The sequence below is a fragment of the Hydractinia symbiolongicarpus genome, chromosome 15 (genome assembly GCF_029227915.1).
Source record: "Hydractinia symbiolongicarpus strain clone_291-10 chromosome 15, HSymV2.1, whole genome shotgun sequence".
Classification (NCBI taxonomy): domain Eukaryota; kingdom Metazoa; phylum Cnidaria; class Hydrozoa; order Anthoathecata; family Hydractiniidae; genus Hydractinia; species Hydractinia symbiolongicarpus.
The window spans coordinates 3355822-3379727 of NC_079889.1; the positions used below are offsets into that span (position 1 = coordinate 3355822).

Genomic DNA, 23906 nt, shown 5'->3' on the forward strand with positions numbered 1-23906 from the left:
TGCACTTTTAATCTTCAGGTGATCGCCATCATTTTACAATACATATTACTTTGTCACATTTGACTAACGCTACAACTTTGATTCTTGCTAAACTTGTGGACTAAATTAAAAAAAAAAAAATGGATCCAGACCAAAATGTAATTTTAATGACGTCATTGGGTAATAACAACGTCGTACATGCAGGGAAGGTTACTGTATTCCGACATCGCTATTCAGGGCATACTTGCCTGCTTGGTAACATGAAGTGATAAAAGCTTGTTCGACGGGGGTTATTACATTGATTATAAGTGCAATTATAATGACATTTTTGATTACAAAGGCCCCTTTTTTAAAGAGACAGTGACAGCGAGTATTATAATATACTAGCTGTTAATCCGTGGAAAAATCCACGGGGTCGCTCGTCCTTTATATATCGCATTTTGTGTTTCTGTAACAGGACGCGGTTTCGAGGACAGACAGACAAAATACGGCTATTATTAAAGAGAAATGTAAGTAAATATTTGTTGTCGTCCACATACCTTTCGCTTACATCGAAACTTCTTTTAAAAGTAAAACAAACACCAATTATTTGTTGTTTAATTTTTATACCTTATATGAAACTTCAGACATGCACATTTTTCGGGAATAGCATTCTGTAAATAGACTCCAACAACTGGTTAAAATATACTCAAGATTTAATATGTTATAAACTTGCATCAAGAGACATAATCGGTGAGTATATCATATATATTTCTCCTAGTCGATCGTAACTGTTTGCGTCTGAATACTGCAGAATGTAATAGGTTTAAATAAAAATCGACTATTAGCATAAATTCAACATGAACGTTAGTTAAGTATTCGAATTATGGTTTGACCTAGTTTAGAGATATTGTTTCCTTTTGTCATCCATATACATAAAGAAAAACGGCAGACGACGAGTTTCTCAATTACAAGAAAGAGAGTTTCGATCTCTAAACATTTTTGCATTGGTACTTTTCTCTGATTCTTATGTGTATATCAAGTGGACTGATAACATTTGTGGAATGAAAAGACAAATTAAATGAATAATAAAAGGTAATTTTGTGTCCTGAGAAAAAGTTCAAACTCCGGCTGGAAAAGTCAAAAAATTATCTATTACTACAGACTTCGTCCGCTTTGGTGCTTATCTAAGTCAAATTTGTCAATGCGAAAATTATGTGTATCGAAAAGTAATTGATCTAAAAGCAACGCTAAATTTTATTATAGCCGCTTAATAATGCTCCTTTACGCCCAGTACTCAGGTTATTACTTTAGTCTCCACTCAGAAGTGTTGGCTGAGGTTTGATTCTCCTTCGATGTGCTTTGACAAAGTACTATGGTTTTTAGGGTAATTGAACTACACATTGCTGCATTTCGCTGATTTTTTTGCTTTTGATACCTTTATTTTCTGCCGTAAAATCAGTCAAATACGGCATTATTTTGTTTTAAAAGGGTCCAAATGACCCTTTTTGTGACATCAAAAAGAATCTCGCCAGAGTCGTCGAAATTTACGGAAGCAGGAAGAGTAGTAGTAGTAATTATTGCTTGTTATTGCTTCTCCGTAGCCGGTCTGTTTGATGTGTTCGATCAACTTCGGCGAGCTGTTCAACATGTGTACGGAGAGGGGGAAGAGGAATCGTTTTCTACTGACATGCAGTAAGTAGGTGGAAGTTCCTGAATTTGGAATATATGATTGCGGAATGAAGATTGAGAAAAATCTGCTGAGAACGTTACGGAAGAACATATGTGTTTCTCTTACAGGCTTCCTTTTTCATTCTGTAAAATGTTTTACATAAAGTAAATACGAAACGTGTCTATTGGTTATACAGCTTTGTATAACTTTGCATAAGAATTTTGTACATTTTTACTGAATCCAGTTCCTAAGAATCTTTAGTCTAAAAATTAACCAGAAATATTCGGAATATACCTGGGCTATTATTTTCACCTATAACTTGCAAACCTGTAAATATGGTAAATTATCAGACCGTACTTAGTGAGGGTTACTTACCACCAAGACCACTTTCTTTCCTTTTTTAGCTCTGCGCAAAATTCGCTTAAGGTGAAAAAAATCCTGGATCTGCCCCTCTATTAGTCTCAAAGACCGAGGCTCCTAAAGCGGTTAGCGTAGGTCCATATGACGCACTTTAGTAAACTATAAACCAGTCAAATTATATCAATGTTTTTATAATAACCCATTGTTGCATCAGTCAGATAACAAAAAACAATACAAACTTGTATAAATTGAGCGAAATTAACAATATTTATCATCAATGAACTTATGATCCGTTAATCCGAAATTATTATAGGAAGCTACAACGATAAGATATATACTATGTATTTAGATCTTCTACTAAGCATGATAAAGGCTTCAATTCTTACAACGTGTTTGACGTTATCACAAAAAAGTTATATGGGATATTTGGTGAGTAAGATGAATTTTGTTTGTTCTTATCATATAGCCACAATCCTGGAAAATGACAGACGACTTTTGTAGGAGGTCTTTACATGCAATGAAAATGCCAGAAAAGCTACTATATAACTTAAATGAAGTAACCAGTGGCTATACTGGCAATGTTGAATTGATCGACACAACTGATGAGATGGGAGGATGGTTGGATGAGATGGGAGGATGGTTGCAGCTAGGAGCAAAGAAAGACACAATTTATTCTTTTGATGTTTTGAAACTTGGCAAAGAGATATTTGAACTTGGCGTTAAAGATATACTGGAAAGTCCAAGTATTGTTAAAGACGTTTTCGATTGTCGTCAAGATTCAGTATCTTTGTGGTTGGGATATCAAGTAAAACTAACTAATGTTTTGGATATGCAACTTTTCGCGTATCTGTGTAGAGAGAAAGCAGGTACTTCGTTTCCAATTGCTACAGAACCATGGCATCACAAATTGCCAGTTGTTTCAGGTATGAATGACACAATTACAAAGTATGTTCGTTTTGGAATGCTTGAAATTAGATCTTTTTCTTTCTCTTGAGAGATGTGAAGCTAAAATTGCTATGTCTTAAGATTATTCTGAACTTAATTTTGAGATAAACATATTAGAAACGATCAAAAAAATCAAGGAATTACAAACTCTTGAATGTCTCCTTAATCGCTTTTAGTAGCTTACGTAGGCTAGATAAAATTAGAAACCTGTTTTGTTTTCATGATTTGCGGCCATATAAGAGATCAATCAAATAGTAGAGCAGACTAACCTGGCCCAGGGCCATCTCTTCGCGCCGTCTTAGATATCAAAAAAGCTAACAATTGCACTGGGAACGAGGTTGAGAATTACTGTTAAAGATATTCAAGAAGATCCCATGCTGACGAAGATCCCATACTTTCGATGCATGCCTGTTTTTGAAGTTTTTTACTCAAGATATTCGACGAAGTTTACATGGCATTAAAACTATCGCTAATTTAAGTATTCTTAAAAGAAGTGTCGCAATGAAGAACCCTGTCAGAAGTACGTAAATACGAAAATGCGGCTAAAGCAGAAATGATAATACATAATATAATTAGTACATACCAACGCTTGAAAGATTTATCATTACTAAATTATTACTTTTTTAAAATAGAGATTTATAAAGAAGTCTTTCTTCTTATCTAAATATACTTTATTGCGTTTGTTCTTCCTGTAAATTAATGCTGGTTAAACTTCTGAAAGCGAGACCCAAACCCATCCCCCCTCCCATTAAAATAGAGTTAACCTTTACGAGTTAAAATATTATCTGAAAAAGTTGGGGGGTCATAATAACTGTAAGCTCAATTTGATAAAAACCTTTTGAGGTTGTTACGTAATGTTAAGTTAACAATGTAATAAGAATAATTTTAGTGTCAATATCCTCAACAAACTAAACACTACCTACCATATTCAAAATTAAGACATCCCTATAAAAAGCTCAATTTGACATATTTTTTTTTATTTGCTAAAATGATTTAGTCAAAAACACAATGAAGACAATTTCAGACTCACTTTCTCCTTCAAGAAAACAAACTTATCTAACAACAGTGTAACTTGAGACATTCTTATGAAAAATTTGTAATTATCTGTTGAGACTCGTTGCAAATATAAATAAACATTTGTTTTTATTTAGAAATTAATAACATACAGTAAGAGTAAACATAACAATTGTTTATTTTACGGTATTACCTTATTTGGTCGCAGAAGCCTTTCAGATGCAATTTTACCCGGAATTGTATTGAGGACATTAAACATGCGGTGTTAATAATACTTAGCTAACATCCGTTGTGAAATTAGATAAACTTGATTGAAGAAAGATACTCAGTGATTACATCTATCTTTATTTATTTATTTTTTGTTGGTTGTAACTGCTTAAGTCTCAGCACTGTAAAAAATAACACATTTTCGAGAAATCTTATATTTTGAGTATTCTGGTTCTGGGTTTTTTTTGTAATGTAATGTGTGCTTTCAACAGAAAGGAAAAGGATTGACAATTCAAATATCCATTATTTTTTTAGTGTTACTTTACATCTTCTGCAAAAGTTTGGAAACTGTAAAACTCTTAAACGTTTTTGTTGATTTATTTGAGGAAGTGCAACTTATCAACTATTAACCTGTATGCCATCACACAACGAGCAAGTTTTTTGGAATAACTCCTAGATAAAATAATCTCTGTATAAAAAATCATTAGTGTTAAAATAAATTTTAAAAAGTCTCAAGTATTATTATGGATTTTCGGTCATATTCTTTCTAAATTGATGCAAAATCTAACCTTTTATTTGGCTAGTTAACGAAACAAAGCTGATTGGCTGAATAATAAATCAAAGGCAGCTACAATTTACTAAAGTTACTCAAAGAAAAAATTATACATATTAATATCAAGGTTAATTTTTTCCATAGTAACACTGTAAGACAATGGCTGATGATTTTTCCTTGAGACCAACTGAAAAAATGGCGCAGCTAAGTGAGTTACAAAAACTGGATCAAGTCACGGCAAGTTTTAATGGTGATGTTGTATTCATCGACACAACTGATGGGATTAAGAACGCAGTGGCAGAATTGAAGAAACATACTGAGCTTTCTTTAGATTGTGAAGGCGTGCGTCTTGGGAGGGATGGAAAATTAATGCTACTGCAGCTCGGAGCAAAAAAAGACACGATCTACCTCTTCGATGTTTTGAAACTTGGCAAAGAGATATTTGAACTTGGTATCAAGGACATACTGGAAAGTCCGAATATTGTTAAATACGTTTTCGACTGCCGTAAAGATTCAACATCTTTGTGGTTGGAATATCAGGTCAAACTAACCAATGTTTTGGACATGCAACTTTTGGAGTATTTGTGTAGACGTAAAGCAGGAACTTCGTTTCCAAGTCCCAGAAGGCCATGGCATCACCGATTACCAGTGGTTAGAGGTATGAATGATACTGTGTCAAAGTATGTTTGTTTGGAAAAGCTGGACATTGGATCCATTTTTTTCTCCTCCGTCAAGACAGCCGGTCAAAATTTGATGAACACAGAAAGAACCATTTGGCGTTATCGTCCTATCAGTAATGGTCTAAAGATATACGCAGCATTGGATATCGTGATGACATGGGCTATTGTAGATGGTTTGCAAAGATTTAATAAATTGGAAGGTGTTACCAGAGAAAGGATTAAAGTAGCGTCCGAGCGGTACACTGCTGTAAGGAGAGATGCGGGACATATTGACCAACTTTTTATCAACACACCTCTGTTGTTAAGCTATATCATTCCTAATGTGGATGATGATCAAATTGTTCCATTCCCTACAGGCGGTCGTAAATGTCCTGGATGTCAACGTAAAATGCCTAATCAACATTTCAAGACAAATCTATGCAATGATTGCATTGAAATTAAAAGAGTCAGCAAGCATCGACACTAATTTTTTAAAAGAATTAAAGCAAATCTGTTTCACTTTAAATTTAGCGTGAAGAACTAATCAAGTTGGATGTATAGTATATTTTTATGCTTTGTTCATTTGCTCATTTGTTATTTCTTTAACCTTTTTTAGGTTAAGGGTGGATAAGAATGAGATTTTTAGTTTGTAATTTGGGATTTCTTCAGAGGATTTATTTTAAATTTGCATAAGCAGAGTTTTATTCTAGATTACTTTGGTTAGCAGACGCCATTTTTGTTGAACTTTTTCTTCGTTACAATAAATAAAATTATGGTTATTTTACTACTACGGGATCTTTTAAATTATTTATTTTAATTTTATCCCTTGTTATATCTTCTTCCCACCCAGGCACCCCGGTAATATTACGCTACCCAGGCGTAAAGACGTTTATCTAGATTTTTCTTGTATTTTTTTGTATTTTTCGGTTATGAAGTGTTATTACAGTTCCAAGCTGTATACTTTTAAATTTTATGGTCTGTACACATGCAATCTTTGAAAGAAAGTGTTATTTCTTCATTCCATTTTGATGCAATACAACTGCTATAACTTTAAATAGAAATATGTCCATTTTCATCCTTTTATAGCTATAAAGAGCTTGGAAACCAGTTGAAAGTGTCATATTTCGATTAATCATTGTCTATAAAAATGTGGTGACAATTAAAGCCTTTAGAGCCTATTTTTTGTTTTCTTTGCCTTTGTCACCTCTTGAGTGGAAGTTTTACAAATTGGTAGTTAACATAGTTATAAAGAGGGTATTGGTTGTAGTGGTGTGACATATTCGTACATTTTAAGGTCGTATCGTTTGGTTTATGCTAACCAGCTAGGTAAACCATCTACATATCAACGATTTTAAAGTGATGTGATACATTTATATTTTTGTTTTCGTTGCCTTTGTCACCTCTTGAGTGGAAGCTTTACAAATTAGTAGTTAACATGGACAAAAATATTGACAGGGAGGCAGTTTTTTACTCATTATCCAATTATAGATAAAACAGTCAACAGTCAATGCTTGGCACGTTGCAAAGTCGCTACCTTTTCACACACGTAAGCCAGACAGACAGCGTTCAAAAGTTGCTAGTCACATTTTTTAGCACGCCCGCATACCGAAATAATTGACGTCGGGGAGCACGAGCCCCGAAATTTGTGATTAATGGCCTTGCTGACGTCAGCAACAATTGGCACATTTTAAGGATTTCGAATTCTTCAAATAACCTAAGATCCTAAGTCCGCTCCGAACATTGACAAGTGAACTTCAAGATGTGTGAATCTAATATACAAATATCCTGCGCAATTAGTTGTGGTGGCGAAGTTTGAAATTCGATTTCTTTTCCCAACATATTGTGACCACGATTGTGCAGTCAAGCAGCAAGGTTGGGTCATCTATAATACATAAAAAAAAATCAATTTTGCAACGGCGAAAGAAAAAAAAGAACTTATATGTATGAAATTATATAAATGAAAGATAATTTACGCACTTTTGTATATATATATAAGTAACCCCTTTTCTTTGATCCTGCTATTGATTGCTAAGGGTAGAGATTCTTCTTAGCCCTGTTATGGGTGAATGATTGGTGAAACAAAGATTGATCAGTTACCTAAATCTAAGCCAGAATGACGATTCGTCTCATACTCGGATGGCAGAGAGGTCTGAGATCTCAGCTCTAGAAAAGGTACACTTGAAACCGGGTAGTTTAAAGTGCGTGGCTTCGAATATCACTGTTCGAAAGTTTAGGTTATATTTGGAGATAGGACGCATACATAAGAAATTTTGATTTGGACCTTTAACTCTAGGACCTGCTGTATATATATATTTAAAAATACATCTGATTTGTTTTTAACTGATTTAATTTGATGTGACAGTAGTAAACTTATTCAAGTTAAAATATCTCTGAGGCACGCGACAGCGTTATTATGTTGCCACAGGGAAAATGTTTTTACAGTCCAACGACGAAAAGGTTACTAAGTGAGGTTGCTAAGTAAGTGTTGCAAGGATGTGACTGTGAGTCTGCTGGGTTGCTAAGCAAGCTATATACGTTTTGGCTAAGTTTAACGCCTAGACTCTGCAACTGGTTACTTATAAAAAATTACAGTGCGCTTCCAGTGAAACTTTTGTAAGTTTTGGCAAACCAACACTTACATTTTAAACGAATAAATTTTGATGAAAAAAATGCTAATAGAGTAAAAGTTTGGGAAAGAGATGTAGCTACTTGGCTGCAAGACTTATCATTATCAAAGACATTAATCTTATCACAAAATTTCCCATGTATTTGGTGATTTTCCCCGTTGCTTGGTTAAGGAACTGATTTTAGGAAATTTGGAGAGCAATTTTAGTCTGCATTCCAACAACAACCAGTGTAGTGGGTTCGTCTGCGGCTCCCAGTTCTGGGGACCGCGGATCGAATCCCGCTTACTGCCAGGCAGTATGTTAGTGATGAACAAAGTAGTTCTTCTACAATATAACAACCAACAACATTTAACTTCACTTTTATCGGTGTAAACCCACTCACAATGGAAACCAGCCTTTCTTAAGCCTTTTGAAAACAAAAGTAAATCTTCCCTTGGGAAATGTAAAATACTAAGATGTTATTTTTTTAAAGTTTATATCGTGTGACAGAAAAAGAGATACGAGAGAGGTGGTGCTCGCATCAGAATTTTTGTTTTAACACAAAGTATTTAACTTGCATTATCCAGCCAAGTAACTTCTTTATTTTGTTTGTTACTGCTACGGTAGTAAGTTTTACCCCGTTCACTAACACTTTGAGAAAAGGTTCAAATTAAAACGAATGGCTAAGTTTTAAAATAAAACCGCTGCTTGTAGCTATGCATTTTCCAAGCCATTTCAGAAGTTTATTACGCAGTGTGCTTCCTCTGCAGTCGTTACGCAATTACCATATTTTTCCATTGTATTAATCATGAATTTTTCACATGAATTAATTGATTACATGGTTTAGATACCAACCAAGATGTATACTTTGCCGTAAGGTGCATCCGACCTATACTAAAGTTCTTAAGTGTGGCTATTGAAGGCATTCCGAATTAGAAAAAAAGTTCCCCAAAAGGTAATGTAGTCAAAGATATACTTATTTCCATTTTTATCAATTACCAGTTGGTGACCCGTGTTTTATTTACTGCATTTCGTGTCGCGCTACTGCGGTTAACATTTTGCGTAACAGACAGACAGACAGACGTATGCGGGTATTATTATAGATTTTGCCTTACATTCATGCTACGTCTTCAATAATTATGATTTGTGTCCTACAATGTCGATTATATTTAGCCGCCCCTAACCACTTCGCTACATTTTTATAGTTCATTGAGACTAAGAGATTTAAACTTTAATGACACTAGAAAACATTATTGATTTCCTTTTAATGTGATTTATAACAAAGGAATGCTATGTTAGTTTTATCCTGCCTCATGTTATGTTCCTACTTCTGTCTAGCACTCATTTAAATGACAAGCTGAGGTAGGGTATTCTCAACACGGAATGAAAAGAATAACATCGTTCTGCATTTTGCCTTTGTCCCATAACAATGTTATTTTAGAGATGGTCACACCCTTGCTAGCATTTATATTAAGGAAAAAAATTGCGCGAAAACTTGGCAACATTATTCAAAATTAAATTACGCGGGTAAAGAAATTGATAAATACTAGTCGTTAGCCCGTGGAAAATCCACGGGTTCGCCCTTCCTTTTTATACTGCATTGCGTGCTTCTCGCTTTTGCGCAGCTAAGCTACCATTTTGCGTGACAGACAGACAGACAGACAGACGTATACGAGTATTATAATATAGATTTCATTTGTTTTCCTTTTTGCTTCGTTTCGTTTCGTTTCTCAATCGATACTGTATTTAAGGCGTTTATAAGGGACATAAAAACTTAAAGTGAAATTAATTTGTAATAAAAAATAATAGTATTGTAATTAAGTCTGATCTCAACCTCATCCCCAGTACCATTTGCTTCTCTAAAGGCTAAAATACACGGTTTAGTTTAAACGGACCGTTTAAATGTAAGATAAAAAAACTTACCGTGTAAACAGAGAAGATGTACAACTTTTTTCGTTTTAAAAGTTTTTTAAAAGTTGGACATGCTTAACTTTTGCTAAGTTTTTTCCATTGAAATTAATTGAATGATTAAAAAGGGGCTACGAACTGTTTAAATGCTCACATTTCGTACATCCCGCGCACATATTAAAAATCCGGCAAACAGACCAGCGCACTTTGCCCGCTGGTTCAATATTTTTTTCAGAAAACTATATTACAAAGAAATATTTCAGCAAGACTCATTCTGGATGCAAACATGACCAAGGCTGGAGAAGATAAAAATTCTATAATGTTCGAGTCTGTAAATTACATACATGCCGGAAAAATAGCCATTTTTTGTTTTTTCGCCGCCTCTAGCTCGACTTTCGTGTAAGTCATTAAAGTCGAAAAGCAACAGTCGTTCCGCAACCCCTTTAATTAGCTATTGTTTAAACTAAAGATTTCAGCAAATTTTTTCAATTTCTAATCATAACCGCTTTTTTTCTTTCACCGTTTACCCTGCTGCTGCTATAACAATACCCGCAACGGAAGATTTGCGTGTTTTTTTTCTTTGGTACTCATTGTTACAAGTTTTTTATCTTAACGTGTAGACAGATTATTACCTGCAACGTAACTTATAAGTTTTTTCTTACAACTAAACGGTCCGTTTAAACTTACCGTGTATTTTATCCTTACAGTGCTGCCCTTTTTGGGTAAAAGGATCTGGGGTCGAACTTGGTCTTATGTGCTCTATAGATAGTTTGTTTCATAATATGGGCTAACAGAGTCAAGAGGGGAGGCGAATAGTGTTTTATCAAATCGTACAGGCAAATATTTTCGCGAATTTATCCAACGTTAATTGTTGATCTTCCATTTTTCTAGGAAAATATTTACGCGCCTTTCGTCTTGAAAATAATAAAACCGAAACAACTTTGCTAACAAAATCATGCCGAAGTAGTGCTGCAAATTAAAGTTGGAAATTCATGCACGGAATTATTCAATCGATTGTTGCATGCGTTTGATTTTCAGTATCCTTTGTTGCATTCCCGAGGCAGTCTACCCCGCTGAAAATATCCCATGCCCAGCTGTAGAATTTGCTCATTCAGGTGTAAGAGTTTTATACGCACACGAAAAATAAAATAACGAGCGTTTAGGCTTGAGCTGTAACTGTGCTTAATAGGCCTAACACTTTCACAGTATGTAATTCAGAAAATGTGTTTATTGTGAAAATGTGAATATTTTACCTATGCTAACTTATCGTCTAATGAAAACACAGTCTTATGTGGAAAGTAATAACATCTTGAAGAAATAGTGTCCAGAACGTAAAAGACAATTTTGAAGAGGAGCTGGAAAATATATTGAAAAGACGTGAGTACACCTTTTTAAATATTTTCAGTAAAGTTTGAACACTCCAAACATTATTACATTTTATTTATTTTTTTTTACTTTGGGCTTAGTGTTTCTGGGGGTAGCGGGGGTGTAAGGGAGGGGGGATGGGGGTAGGGTAAGATGTCCTTCTCTCCTCCCCTACCAGTGGTCACGTAATGTTATTATAATTTTTATATTTATGTATTTTTTGGTTGCAACGTTCCGTACAAAGTTATTAGAAAATGTTTTAGGCGGCGTTTCCCTTTCGAAATTAAAATGACGTTTAAGTAATAACTCGTAATGTTTTAACGGATCTAAAATAGCTTTTTTAACGTTTTCCTTGAACATTTTAAAACTTTCTAAACGTGACGTTTTTATATGCGCTCAAAAACGTGACCTTAGAGTGGAGCGTTTAAACGACGTTCTAAAAATAACGTTTAGCTAAAGACGTTTAAAAATGACGTTTAAAGACGTTTTAAAAATGACGTTTAAAGACGTTTTAAAAATGACGTTTAAAGACGTTTTAAAAATGACGTTTAAAGTCGTTTTAAAAATGACGTTTAAAAGACGTTTTAAATATGACGTTTAAAGTCGTTTTAAAAATGACGTTTACAGACGTTTTAAAAATGACGTTTAAAGACGTTTTAAAATTGACGTTTAGCTAAAGACGTTTTAAAAATGACGTTTTAAGACGTTTTAAAAATGACGTTTAAAGACGTTTTAAAAATGACGTTTAAAGTCGTTTTAAAAATGACGTTTAAAAGACGTTTTAAAAATGACGTTTAAAGTCAAAATGACGTTTAAAGTCGTTTTAAAAATGACGTTTAAAGACGTTTTAAAAATGACGTTTAGCTAAAGACGTTTTAAAAATGACGTTTAAAGTCGTTTTAAAAGTGACGTTTAAAAGACGTTTTAAAAATGACGTTTAGCTAAAGTCGTTTTAAAAATGACGTTTAAAGTCGTTTTAAAAATGACGTTTAAAAGACGTTCTGATTATGACGTTACTACTAGGTCACAGTGTTAAACGTTGATAAAACCTATGTAGTAACATTTTTAACGCATATACATCGTTTCTTCAACATGAGAACCGTAACGCTAACGTAAAGAGACAAAAAGTAAGCATTTTTACATGTTAGGAAGAAGGGAAATTAACATTTGACCGAGAACTTATTTTCATTTTTAACCTTAAGATGGGAAACCTATGACCTGAGAGGAGTTGTTACGAATAAACACATTTACCATAGATTTATATGAAACAAGCTTTTACTGGTCTTAACAACAAAATTTGTTTATTCTATTTTTTGTAATAATAATAGCCGTATTTGTCTGAAACGTCGGTCATGATAACCACGCACGAAATATGCAAGCTTCGAATAACAAATGCAATATATTTTATCAACATTGCTGCGGCCAGTAAATGGCAGTTGGAATTTCCACAGGCCGTTTTTACATATTCAAAATAGTTGCCTGGCACCTAAATTTCAAACCCCTGCGTTGTAAATTAATTACTCAATCTAACAGGCGGACGAAAATGCACGAAATATCATTGCGGTGAATATGTACGACTAGAGAAAACCCGAGGACCGATGGACCCGTGGATTCTTCAGCACGCTAAACACCTAGTTATTATTTGATTTCTATCATTAGACGGTACTTGACATTTACACAAGAATCTTCACGGTCGATATCCTGTGGAAAATTCCATGTGTTCTCACCCGTTGTACATATTTCTCACATTGCTATTTCGTGAATCCTTTCCCGCCTGTTAACACGAAGTAATGGAATTTACTTGGACGGGGGTTATTACTATGATTAAAGGTGCGATAATAACGGTGATGGTGCGACTACAAACCACCCTGTTTTAAAATAGGCTTGCAGACAGATATTGTGAGGTACTGCTAGTTCAATCAATATCTGTGTATACGATGATCTGTCAGCGAGAGGCTTCAGCAAAACACTAAATTGAAAAAGGGATATGCCGAAATATGTTCTTAAAGAATAACAACTAAGAAGCCATAAGTGTGCTCCAGCGCAAGGTTCGGCTCTGCTTGACTGATATTTTACGAGATCGTGTACTGCACTGCACGACTTGGCCAAGATGAAAAATAAAAAAAATTCTAAATGATGCGGAGCCAAATGTGTTTATATCATATTCTTAATTTTTTTCTAGATCTTATGCTATTTGTTAAAATTCAAAATATTCAGCTAGTGTTTGCTGACGTCAGCTAGACTGTTTCCCCGATATTTCGGCATTTCGTGGGATCAACCTCGTTTCACGACTTTTGTCTCTTTTTAACGCTGCGCTTATTGATTGGTCTGACGTCTCGCCGTCCGATATGCAAAAAGAGACAACAGATCCTGGGATTGAGGTTGTTCGTTGAACCTGACGTTGATTATTTCGTAGTTAAGGCATATTAGAAAGTGCGATCAGCGGATTTTAAACGCTGTGTGTTCTTACGTGCACACACAGAAGCTTCCTTCTCGCAGCTCTCCAGCTCCGGAGGATTGGCGAGCTTTGGTGCGGTATAATATTGTTCTTGCAAACATAAAGTGCATCACATCTCATTTTTTCTCTCTTTTTTAGTTGAGAAAAGAAAAGCTAAAATGGTTACGTCATTATTGTGGGTAGTATTTATCGTATTGACGCTCACACCTGAAGTGGTAACAAATGAAGCAACTCCTTCTGATAATAAAGCTTTGGCAGGTATCGATGACAGCATAGCTACTGTTGCAACGCCACAAAGTGATCTGGCGGCTACGAATAATGTTGATACATCAAAAGACAGCATAGACGATTTCCACGAAAGTTCTACTTCAGAGAAATTAAAAAACTATATGAAGCTACGCGTTAAAAATGATCGAAAAAAGAAAAGAAAAGGCAATGATAAGGATAAGGACACTACGGACGAAGAGCAGGAATATCCAATGGATGATCAAGATACTCAAGGAAAAACCGATGATATGGATGATATTACTGATGATTTGAAAAAGAAAAGAAAAGCAAGAAAGAAGAAACAGAGGAAGGAGAGGAAAGAAAAGAACAAGAAGCTTGGATCAAAGGTTCATGAAAACTTGTTGGACAAGTCATAAAAATGACAAATTGCCTTAAATACTAAAATGGTCGGAATTTTAAAGCCCCCTTTCAATTTTTTTGTAATAACTTTTGCCTCATAACCGTTTTGAGGAAAGAAATTTGGTGACATTTCATCAGTCAGCTCCAAATTAGACAAAAGATTTTGTTATGACGCCAAGTCTGTTATGGTGACGTAGCGGTTAACAGGTGGTCAGATAAAAGCCGACAAAAAAAGAATTTCTTTTCATCAAATAATTTTTGCTAAATCATATTTTATTATTCTTTTTATGTTACTATCAAGTCATTTTACAAATCTAAACCGCTTGCAACCATTCTTCCTATCCCGAGTTCAGAAAGTTCAGAATAAATTAAAATATTGTCTTTGTTTTGATAGAACGACACTACCAAGCTAGCATTGTTATGCTTTAACAGTTTACAACGTTTACCAGACGTTGTAAACTGTTAAGGTTTTGTTTGTTCCACTCGGCATACTTCATTGATCCAAGTCTCTAGTTACATTGCACTTTGTTTACGTTGTGTTCGCTGTTTTTTAAATAGAGATTTACGTAGGAAGGTTATTTTCTCATCTGCGTCAAGAGGTTATTTAGCGAGTCCAAAGGTTAACGTATGGTCATTCCATACTCGTATTAAATGCATTTCTACCTTTCTCGATCAAACGCAGAGCTCTATTGTTAGGTGACAGAGAATTGTTTTTTAAAATATATCATGTCTCGTAATTGCCTGAGCCTTTTATAGAACTTTAGTGTATGATCTACAACTTGATTTTTATTCTTGCCTCTGGATTTACACAAAAGTACCCAAAATGACATCTTGTGTGCAAAATAAATAGCCCTGTTATATCCTTTTCTCATATTAGAGCACTAGTGTGCCTGTTACTTGAAAGTACTTCATTTCCTATAGTGGTTCTATAAGAAAAAAATAGATTAGGTCTTACGATTCGAAATATTACGTAGCAAGGGGGTGGGGGGTGGGTGGTACTAGTTTTGTTGCGATGCGAGGGGGCAAAGATAACGAACTTGGGTCTTAGTTAATTATTGGATACTCCCATATTACATTTTTTCGGCCACATTCTACAAAAATATGGCAAAAAACAAATATACAAAACTCACTAAGAAAATTTTGTATGAGCAGTAAAGCAGTGAGAAAAATAAAAATATGATCGTCGACAAAATAGCATGAAATGCATAACGCCAGAGTGTCGAAACGCTTTTGCGTGCCATTAGGTGGTGCATGTTGTCCTTATTCTGTGATTAATCTTATACATGCAGAGTGGCCGTTGGCGTGCCGAGCGTGGGAAGTACCCTACCAAGGAGCCTACCACCACAACTTACCTTGTTATGGGTTGTGAGTCATAAAACTTGGCATGAATGATGCCAGCCTAATACAATTCATACATGTAACAATGTGCTGTGCTGATTATTAAGCAGTGCTTTTTGTTGCTCCAAAATTAAATTCTGTTCGGTAAAGTTTTAGATACGTGTTCTGCGAATTACACCAACCCCTGACCTAACATGTAAAGGCCATGTGGCCGTGTAAATATTCAGTCTTCAAATTTCGTTCATAAATTACAGTTCTCTTTTAAACGCTAATTATCTTTATCCCCCATATGATCCTTTAAAAACACATATTTGCAAAAAGCTGTAACAAAGTTGTATTTTTTATCGGGAAAGATTTTTTTCTCAATGGATTGTTAAAAACGCTGTAAATTTGATGTCTTATACTGAATTTGTAAAAGCAAAGTAATAGAAAAGGATTTAAATTTGAAGGACAGACCTTCGAAGTTCTCACATGGCTTGGTGAATTAAGAATGTACAAAATTCTGTTGACGTCAGCATCCTGTCTTCTTTCATGTTGCGGAGTGCGAAAAGATTTTTCTAAAAGTTGTTTTCTTAACCTGACCTTGGGCTAAAATTGAAATTTTAGCAATCCACGGACAGCCCAGTGCTTGATTCTGACAGTCAACATTTGACAAATGGCCAAAGAATGTTTGAAACAAATAACTCACGGGATTGTAGATCCCTAAAGACTGGCAAAAATAATAAAAATAACACAGAATACATTCTTATATATATTCTAACATTTTCAAAGGAACGGGGGCTATAAATTTCAACTTTAATTGGCGGCTTCACCTTTCAGTCTTGATTCACCTTTTTTTTCATCCATTCCTTAAAGCATCAGCATATTTCGATTATGTAACAGCTTAGTTATACCTTTTCCAACCGGAATTTCAAAGCTCACAAATCAATTATATTTTTGACGTTCTTGTTCTAACAACAATAAGATCTCTTCTTTATTAGGTAATTCCAAGTGTCATTGTAGGAACTCTTTCTGGGGTCCTGTTTATTTAATAAATACAAAAATAAAGGAAATAGGATAAAAGCGGAAGGATTCATAATGCGAATAACTTTATTCGGAATATATGTTAAAGTTTTCTTAAGGATTATAAGAAATATTTTTTTAAAATAAATTATGTTCTTCTTTTTCTGTCAATGTCGATAATTGTAAACACAAGTGCTGCAAACATGCACAACGTTGCGCCCCAGCCAAGGGCGTAACTCCATTTTAGGGTGTAATAATTATTATCATACTGAGTTGCATAGATAGCCAATCCAGTAATAGTGAACAGTACTAAAATAAAATGAAATATAATAGCTACGGAGTCGATTAATAAGGCCTAGTTTACACGAAACAGTCCATGGAGCGAAAAAAATTAAATTTTATCTAAATTGTTTATACAATCTGTAAAAAACTAAGATTTATATAAACGCCTGGTATGTTTTCATTCTTCATTTACTTTTCATCTAGGTAAACAGATAATAAATAGCGGAAATTTTTAACATATGGATAAATAAAAAAAAGCATGCCACAACGTCTATAGCGTTATGTTTTTTTTTCGTTTTTTTCTCAAACACCATGAAAACAAAAATTAAATTAACAATGGCACGATCCTACGATTCCGAAATACTTTAAAGAAATCTTTTAAAATTTGGTATAAAAAATTCCGAGTGCGCACAGTTTTATTAAAATTACAGAAAAAGAGATTGTTTTTCGCTTGCATCTTGTCTGGAATAATTTTAATGCTGCATTTACAGAAAAATTGTAAACGAGTCGATGATAAGGTAACGCAATATAGAAGCTTGAAAATGTACGCGATGCGGAATTAAAGTTTGTAAAGGAAAAGCAAATTCGTAAAAAATGAGAAATTAAATGCTCAAGATCCATAGATTGTTCAATTTATCCTGTCTATTAAAAAAATAGAGGGCTAATCCCGATTTAACTGTAGATTAAAGAACATTCCATACTAAAAGTTCTCTAACTGTGTTATTGCCGGCCTATTTGCCTCAAAAAATATGCATTATTGTCCTTGTCCCCAGGGTCTCTTGGCTCATGATCCGTTGTACGGAACGGTTAAATTCATAAAGGGGAATCTCTGAGGAAACGAATTAACGGAAAGGCAGTCATTGCCCCATTTTTTAAATAACCTCTCAGATAAAGATATCGTTACACTCCGTTGTAAGTTTAATATCAGAACACCAAATATGGAATCAAGGGTCCAAAGTCATAGGCTTAAACATCAAAACAAACCCCACGTGCGCGCGGGAAAATCATATCATCAAGGAAATTGAGTTAGTACATATTTGAAGCTAGTCCATTTTTTGAAATATTAAAAATTATATATAAAACGTTTATTTACTTTGTGCTGGGTGCTTGTTCTCGGCTAAACTATTTGTTGTAGATAGTTTGTGGAAGAATTAGTTATGGAAACAGAAAAAACAGGTGAGAAAAACTGTATTTTCTTTATGAAAGTTGTCTCGCCAAATGTTTTACCTTTTTTTCAATGAGTGTTTTCTTGTTTGTAGAAGAATCAAGTTCGAACGTTATCGGGGAGAAGCTTTTATACAAAGCCATTATAAGGGAAACTAGGGAAGAATTAGGTAAGGTCTCTAAAATGTAATTTTTTACTTCATAGACACTGTCACAAAATGTTTTAGTCTTTTAAAAATATTTTTCACAAGGTTGCTTGAAGCAAAATATAAACAAAGCAAAGTACTCAATAATCGGTAAGTGAGTAAGATGAGTAAAGTATCCTCAATGTTAAAAAGTAATCGCCAAACTGTTTCCAATATACAGTATTATACACTTTTTTTTAGTTGACAGTTCTTCGGAAGATGAATGCAACACAGAGCTAAATAAAATATTTTCAGATGTTGAAAAAGAAGTTTCTAGTAAGTTATGTATGCACTTCCCAACTACCTTTCGTATTTGTAATACGTCTAGAAAGTAGCGTCCTTGCGAGAAAATAAGTAAAAAATTCTGAGTTTTTAGGCAAGGCACGTTTTTATTATTTTAGAGCAAACTAAAAGATACAAGCGCAGAAGAGAAAAGAAGCTTCAAGCACTTCAAGATGAAGTTATAATTACCCATGATGAAAGATCGGGTAAGTAAAAAATACGATAAAGATAAATGCGCTTCGTTTACGGCGGAACAAGCCGATTTATCAGTCAACTTCCGTTGCTGATGACATTTATCTGTTATTTCTAGTTATTTCTAGGGACCTTACACTATTTTTAATTTTTTTAAATGTTTTTTAGATCATCATCATTTTGTTGCTTAACTGGAAATAAATCAAAATAAAATAAAGTGATCTACCAACTATCTAGTTGAACTTTTTAAAACACAAGATAACACCTTTGTTGTTTTTATATCTAAACCTATGGGAGTGCGGTGAAAAGAGAGATTCGTCTTATTATTATAAGAAGAAAAAATTAACTTTATTGTAAAATGTTCCAATTCCTTTTTTTTCTGTTTTTCTTACTACGCGCTACGCACGCATTTGTTTAAGGCCCCTAAAGCGCATCTGGCCAAGCCCACGGTGCGTGCGTCCAAAAAAAAAATTAAAAAAAAATGGGGCAATGACTGCCTTTCCGTTAATTCAGATAGAAACTGTTTCCATAAAAGCGTTTGTAATAGCATATTCGCATTTGCATTTTATAATATTTTTTTCTTCATCTCAACTTACGTATGAATAGCTGAATTCCAGCTAGTACTTTTTCTAACACTGATCCGTCTTTAAAGAACAGAATGAGTGCGATGACGAAGCTGACAATGTGTAGGAAACAAGCCATGAACAGGAAGATTACAATCGCCAAGAATTGAGCTAAGATAAAAAAATGACTAAAATTTGTAAATATCGGCATTATGAAAAAAATTCCAGATATATTTTCTTTTTTTTTCTGGTTAGTTCTTACAATTTTATCTGCAATTTGAGGAAAATTTATATGTATATCTGTCTATACAGCTAAGAAATACCCAAAATCAAAACCATACATCTACCAACATATTCTTTTAGTTATTTTATTACCTGCTAAACGCATGAATAGCATTGCTCTAAATTTACTTGTTTGCTGAGCAGTTTGTCTCAAGCTTTAAGTTGGTTTAAAATATTAGTACGCAGAAAAGTGTAGAGGTGTCAAGTCTAAAACTTACATGCCAGTGTTAGGGTGCGAGTGTGTTGATATAATATCTTGATATAAATATCATGAACTGTGTTTGCCGCATTTTACTGAGTTTGTTCATCTACCAGCGTTTTCATCGGACCTTTCTTTTATTTGTTAAGCATATATTTATTGCGCACATTCCACCTTTCCATTGCTGTTCCTATTTTACGCTCCCTTACATTTTATTGACTTTAATATTTAATTATATTTTTTCACATACGATTTCACAGGAGGAGGATTTATAACATTATGTTCTTATTGAAGTTATTAATATCCTATTTTTAATCTATAAATGCTTTGTCTAAATAGGTAAATTTTACAAATCAAAGAAAAATAGCAAACAAACACACATACTTTCCGAGTGGCCAAAGGTAGTGTCTACCCCTCTGCACCAGACATCTTTGTTCTCATCATGTTTATGGTGGGTGCATTTGGTCCATAATCCCTCATAAATGTTGATTTTTTTACTTTCACGTCCAGCCCAATGATTTGTGGCAACTCCAATAATTAGAAGTATAATCCCAAGATTTGCATTTAGGAATGCGGTAAGTCTTATGCGAATTCCCATTGTGTTGTGCTCTGTTAAGAATAAGAAATAGGCAGGAATTAGAAGGTGTGGCAACATAGATTTCTTTTTAGTTCATGTCACCCTACCTCGCCAATGTCAAGCCTAAAATGTATATAGATACAGTCTCCCGTTTGATGGAAATAAGAATACGGCAACGGCGTAATTTATGCTACTTTTTGAAAGAACAGCTTGATACGAAAGGAAGGCTGGTAAAGACTGGAAAGTGAGAATAACATTGGAACGAAAACACGGCTTGACTTTTACTTTACTTTAAAAAAACGAGGATGAATAATATCTGTCAAGTATTCAATTGATGAGATAAAATAGAAAAAAAAAATCTCGAGAGATAAAAAACAAAAAGTTCAGGTTAAACATGATAACAATAAGAATATTGGCTTGTTCCTATAACATGTACTGTACGTAGTGTGGGGGGTTCGTGTGCAGCTTGCAATTCTGGTGAATGCCAGGCTGTATTTTAGCCATCCGCAAAGTAGCTCCACTTAAATTTAAAATAGCAGATGTTTTTAAATAACAAAACCTTAAACAGCAAAATTGGTTGCATTAACTTTTCATTCTTTGCTTTAACTACAATATTATCCATATAACTAATGTAATAATGAATGGATATTTTAGAAAAATATCTCCATTTGATTACTGTCAACCACAAATGATATACGCAATTTTACACACATCCATTTCTGCCTCGGGATATTACCAAGTTTCTATTACTATCAGCGAAATTGAATTTAACTTTGATATTGTACAAGTCACGTTAATAATGCATTATAATATGAAATTAGCATTCTACTTTCCTAAATAAGAATTTGAACGTTCATACTTCCCTGAATCAGTAATAATACTTCAATGCAATGTTCTGATTATTAATACACTGTATATAAAACATTGTTTCGCTTCAGGCGAGGTTTAATTCCGCTATTTGCTTTTAGTTGGTCATATAATATGAGACTAGTCGTTAGCCCGTGAAAAATCCTCGGATTTTCACCCGTCGTACACATTTCCTGCATCGTTATTTCTTGCTTTTTTGGTTGCCTGTTTAGCATGCAGCAATTAAGGTGCTCCGTCCTGAGTCCGTAGTTAAGCTGTGGCCATTTTAACATCATTAAAATCTCAATCTGGGGAAAATATTTTTGTAAGAATGTTACTTAACCATTGTTTATTGCGATGATCTAACTGTATCTGTATCTGTTAAAGCAGAAGGAAGACATTATTATTCAGTGCTTTTTTTATTTTTTTGTGTAAATAAAGATAGGAATGCAAGTCCTATAGGTTCATTTATTAGTCTTCTCTGGACAACGGGTTTTATTGCCGACAAAATTGGTAGCCAATGATCAATTTGACTTAAATTAAGAGCAAGTGGAAAGCCGATGCCACAAGTTATGGCTGCCCTCTATTAAGAGAGTCGTTCATATACCGCAGCTTTGCTATTTCAATCAGTTTTGGCGGTATTCCAGAGGTGTCAGATTTTTTTTGGAGTGTCCATTAATTAGAGAGTGGACTGAACAATAATTTTGTGTTATTTTTGTTATTTTATTTCCTATCAGGCAGGCAAGGATACACGAAATATCGAATCGGAAAAATATGTACGACATGCGAAAATCTTAAGAGTGGCGGACCCGTGAATTCTTCCATAGGCTAACAACTTATATAAATCAAAATGTGTTTGTCCGATATAAAACGTGGTCGCCTTGTTTGTGCATGAACATGAGATGAAGTAGAAACAAATATTTTTAAAAAAGAACTTTAGCAACATGTGAAATCTTAAAGATAGAGAGAACGGTGTGCACCTTTACTCGATTACAAGTGATTCGTGAGTTAACAAGTGTGCGTTAATAACAGAGTTTTACACATGTGGTATAAAGCCTCGATTACCCGAAAGGAAATTTAAGATTGATTTCTATTATTATAACTTTTCAGACGTATAAGTATACGTTTAAGACAACAACCGAATGTCCACAAATATCCTGTTGGAAAAAGGCTACCAATAATTTGAAAATCGGCTTGCAAAGCTAAAACACTTCAAATGTAACTTTTCTACTTTTAACAGGCATCCTAAAAAGAAGTGGCAAGGAGTGTGAGATATTGAAAATCGTTTACTCAGGTAGATTTTTAGTTTTAGAAAAACACTAATTAAAGATTATTGTGCACGCCGTTCTCTCTGCACTTAAGGCTTCCGTAACCGCGATGTGTTTTGAAACAACAACATAAAATAAAAGGAAGTTCTTTCTCATCCACAAATAAGTATTCAAAACACAACTTTCGCAACGCAACAAGTTCTATTTGCGCGTTCATTGCATAGTGCTATTGTTGTGAGTTAAGGGGAGAACATGACTTAGGCATGATAAGGCAAGAAAAAATTTCCTCCGCCTAAGTTTGAGCCTACCTTTTAGGCTTTTCCTCTAATTACCGCCCTCTGTCTTTAAGTTTAGAATTAGTTATATAAGCGATCCTTAGGCGGTAAGTAGAGGGAAATTCTTATTACATTTGTAAATTAGCGCCCGGGATGTTACAGCAACCATTTTTTTTTCATATTATTAAAGCGCCCAGGCCACGATTTTACATAATGTGTATTGTTTTTCGCCTTTCATAATTTGTATCGATTCTTAAAAAATATTTATAAGCGCCCCCTCTTTTAAGCTCAAAAACACCTGAATTTCAAAAAATAGTGAGCGCCCGGGCGGTTAATAGAATTTCCTTCTGTATTTACGCATTATTAGTAGACGCCACACGAAATGGTTTGTTAACGTACATGTATTTATTTATTTTATTATTTATTGTTAATTTATTTTCCAGTTTTTTTCTGACATCCCTGAGTTCGCTGTGTCCAGGCGAGTTTATGTTGAAAGAAAAACCACAACAATGTTTATAAAGTAAGCATGTAACAGCTGACAAGCTTTGAACTAATTCGAACAGTATATAAAAAAAATAAAAAAGTATTCCACAGAGATTTAGTTTAGAGTTTAGTTGACTGATTGAGAGAGAACAAATATCGTACTAAGAAAGAAAGAAAACATAGCAAGAAAATAAAATAAAAACAATTTCTTTCAAATTGTAAGTGCGTGTAATCAAATTTAAATCAACAGTTTATTCCACCTTCACGTACTTTATAGATAGTGGTTCACATCACCAGCTGAAAGTTTTTTAACGGCTTGTTTACATTTAACTGCATTTTCCGCTACAGTACAAAAAGGTCACAAGCTTTTTTTGTGTGTGCATGCTCACTTGGATAAAACTCTACTTTCGTCAAAGTGAGCACGCACAAACAAAATAACTTGTAGGTTTTTTGCGATATAGAGGACAATGCAGTCAAATGATAACGAGTCTTTTTTTTATAAATATCTATTTTTTATAAATAACAGATTTTTCTTTCTCGTGATTTTTTTTTAAAACAGGCTCGTTAGCATGCTGTCGAACAATTACGTAGTTAAGTTGATAAAAAATGTTTCCTAGCATAAGCACGAAGCACTGT

The 23906-nt window shown here is 34.2% G+C and overlaps 4 protein-coding genes across 5 annotated transcripts; 3 read left to right on the forward strand and 1 right to left on the reverse strand.

The window, feature by feature from the left end:
* The first annotated feature begins 287 nt into the window (after positions 1-287).
* Positions 288-6386, forward strand: LOC130629031 (uncharacterized). Of its 2 annotated transcripts, none has more exons than XM_057442126.1 (2): positions 288-711; positions 4854-6386. In XM_057442126.1, exon 2 carries the CDS (start codon positions 4869-4871, stop codon positions 5853-5855), a length of 987 nt encoding a protein of 328 aa, XP_057298109.1. In that variant the 5' UTR covers positions 288-711; positions 4854-4868; the 3' UTR covers positions 5856-6386. The 2 variants fall into 2 exon arrangements, with proteins under 2 accessions (XP_057298109.1, XP_057298108.1); XM_057442125.1 differs by lacking the exon at positions 288-711 and adding an exon at positions 2780-2913.
* A 4301-nt stretch (positions 6387-10687) lies between these two features.
* On the forward strand, positions 10688-15110 carry LOC130628884 (uncharacterized). The gene is made up of 2 exons (XM_057441925.1): positions 10688-11259; positions 13844-15110. Exon 2 carries the CDS (start codon positions 13864-13866, stop codon positions 14347-14349), a length of 486 nt encoding a protein of 161 aa, XP_057297908.1. The 5' UTR covers positions 10688-11259; positions 13844-13863; the 3' UTR covers positions 14350-15110.
* Positions 15111-16401: 1291 nt separating this feature from the next.
* LOC130629236 (lens fiber membrane intrinsic protein-like) lies at positions 16402-21796 on the reverse strand. Its single transcript, XM_057442374.1, has 3 exons — positions 20206-21796; positions 19374-19511; positions 16402-16981 (listed from the first exon to the last, which is right to left on the reverse strand). Exons 1-3 carry the CDS (start codon positions 20474-20476, stop codon positions 16821-16823), a joined length of 570 nt encoding a protein of 189 aa, XP_057298357.1. The 5' UTR covers positions 20477-21796; the 3' UTR covers positions 16402-16820.
* Positions 17570-19344, forward strand: LOC130629237 (uncharacterized). Its single transcript, XM_057442375.1, has 4 exons — positions 17570-18288; positions 18370-18414; positions 18505-18579; positions 18705-19344. The coding sequence occupies exons 1-4, from the start codon at positions 18192-18194 to the stop codon at positions 18797-18799; spliced, it is 312 nt and encodes a 103-aa protein (XP_057298358.1). The 5' UTR covers positions 17570-18191; the 3' UTR covers positions 18800-19344.
* Positions 21797-23906: the final 2110 nt, after the last annotated feature.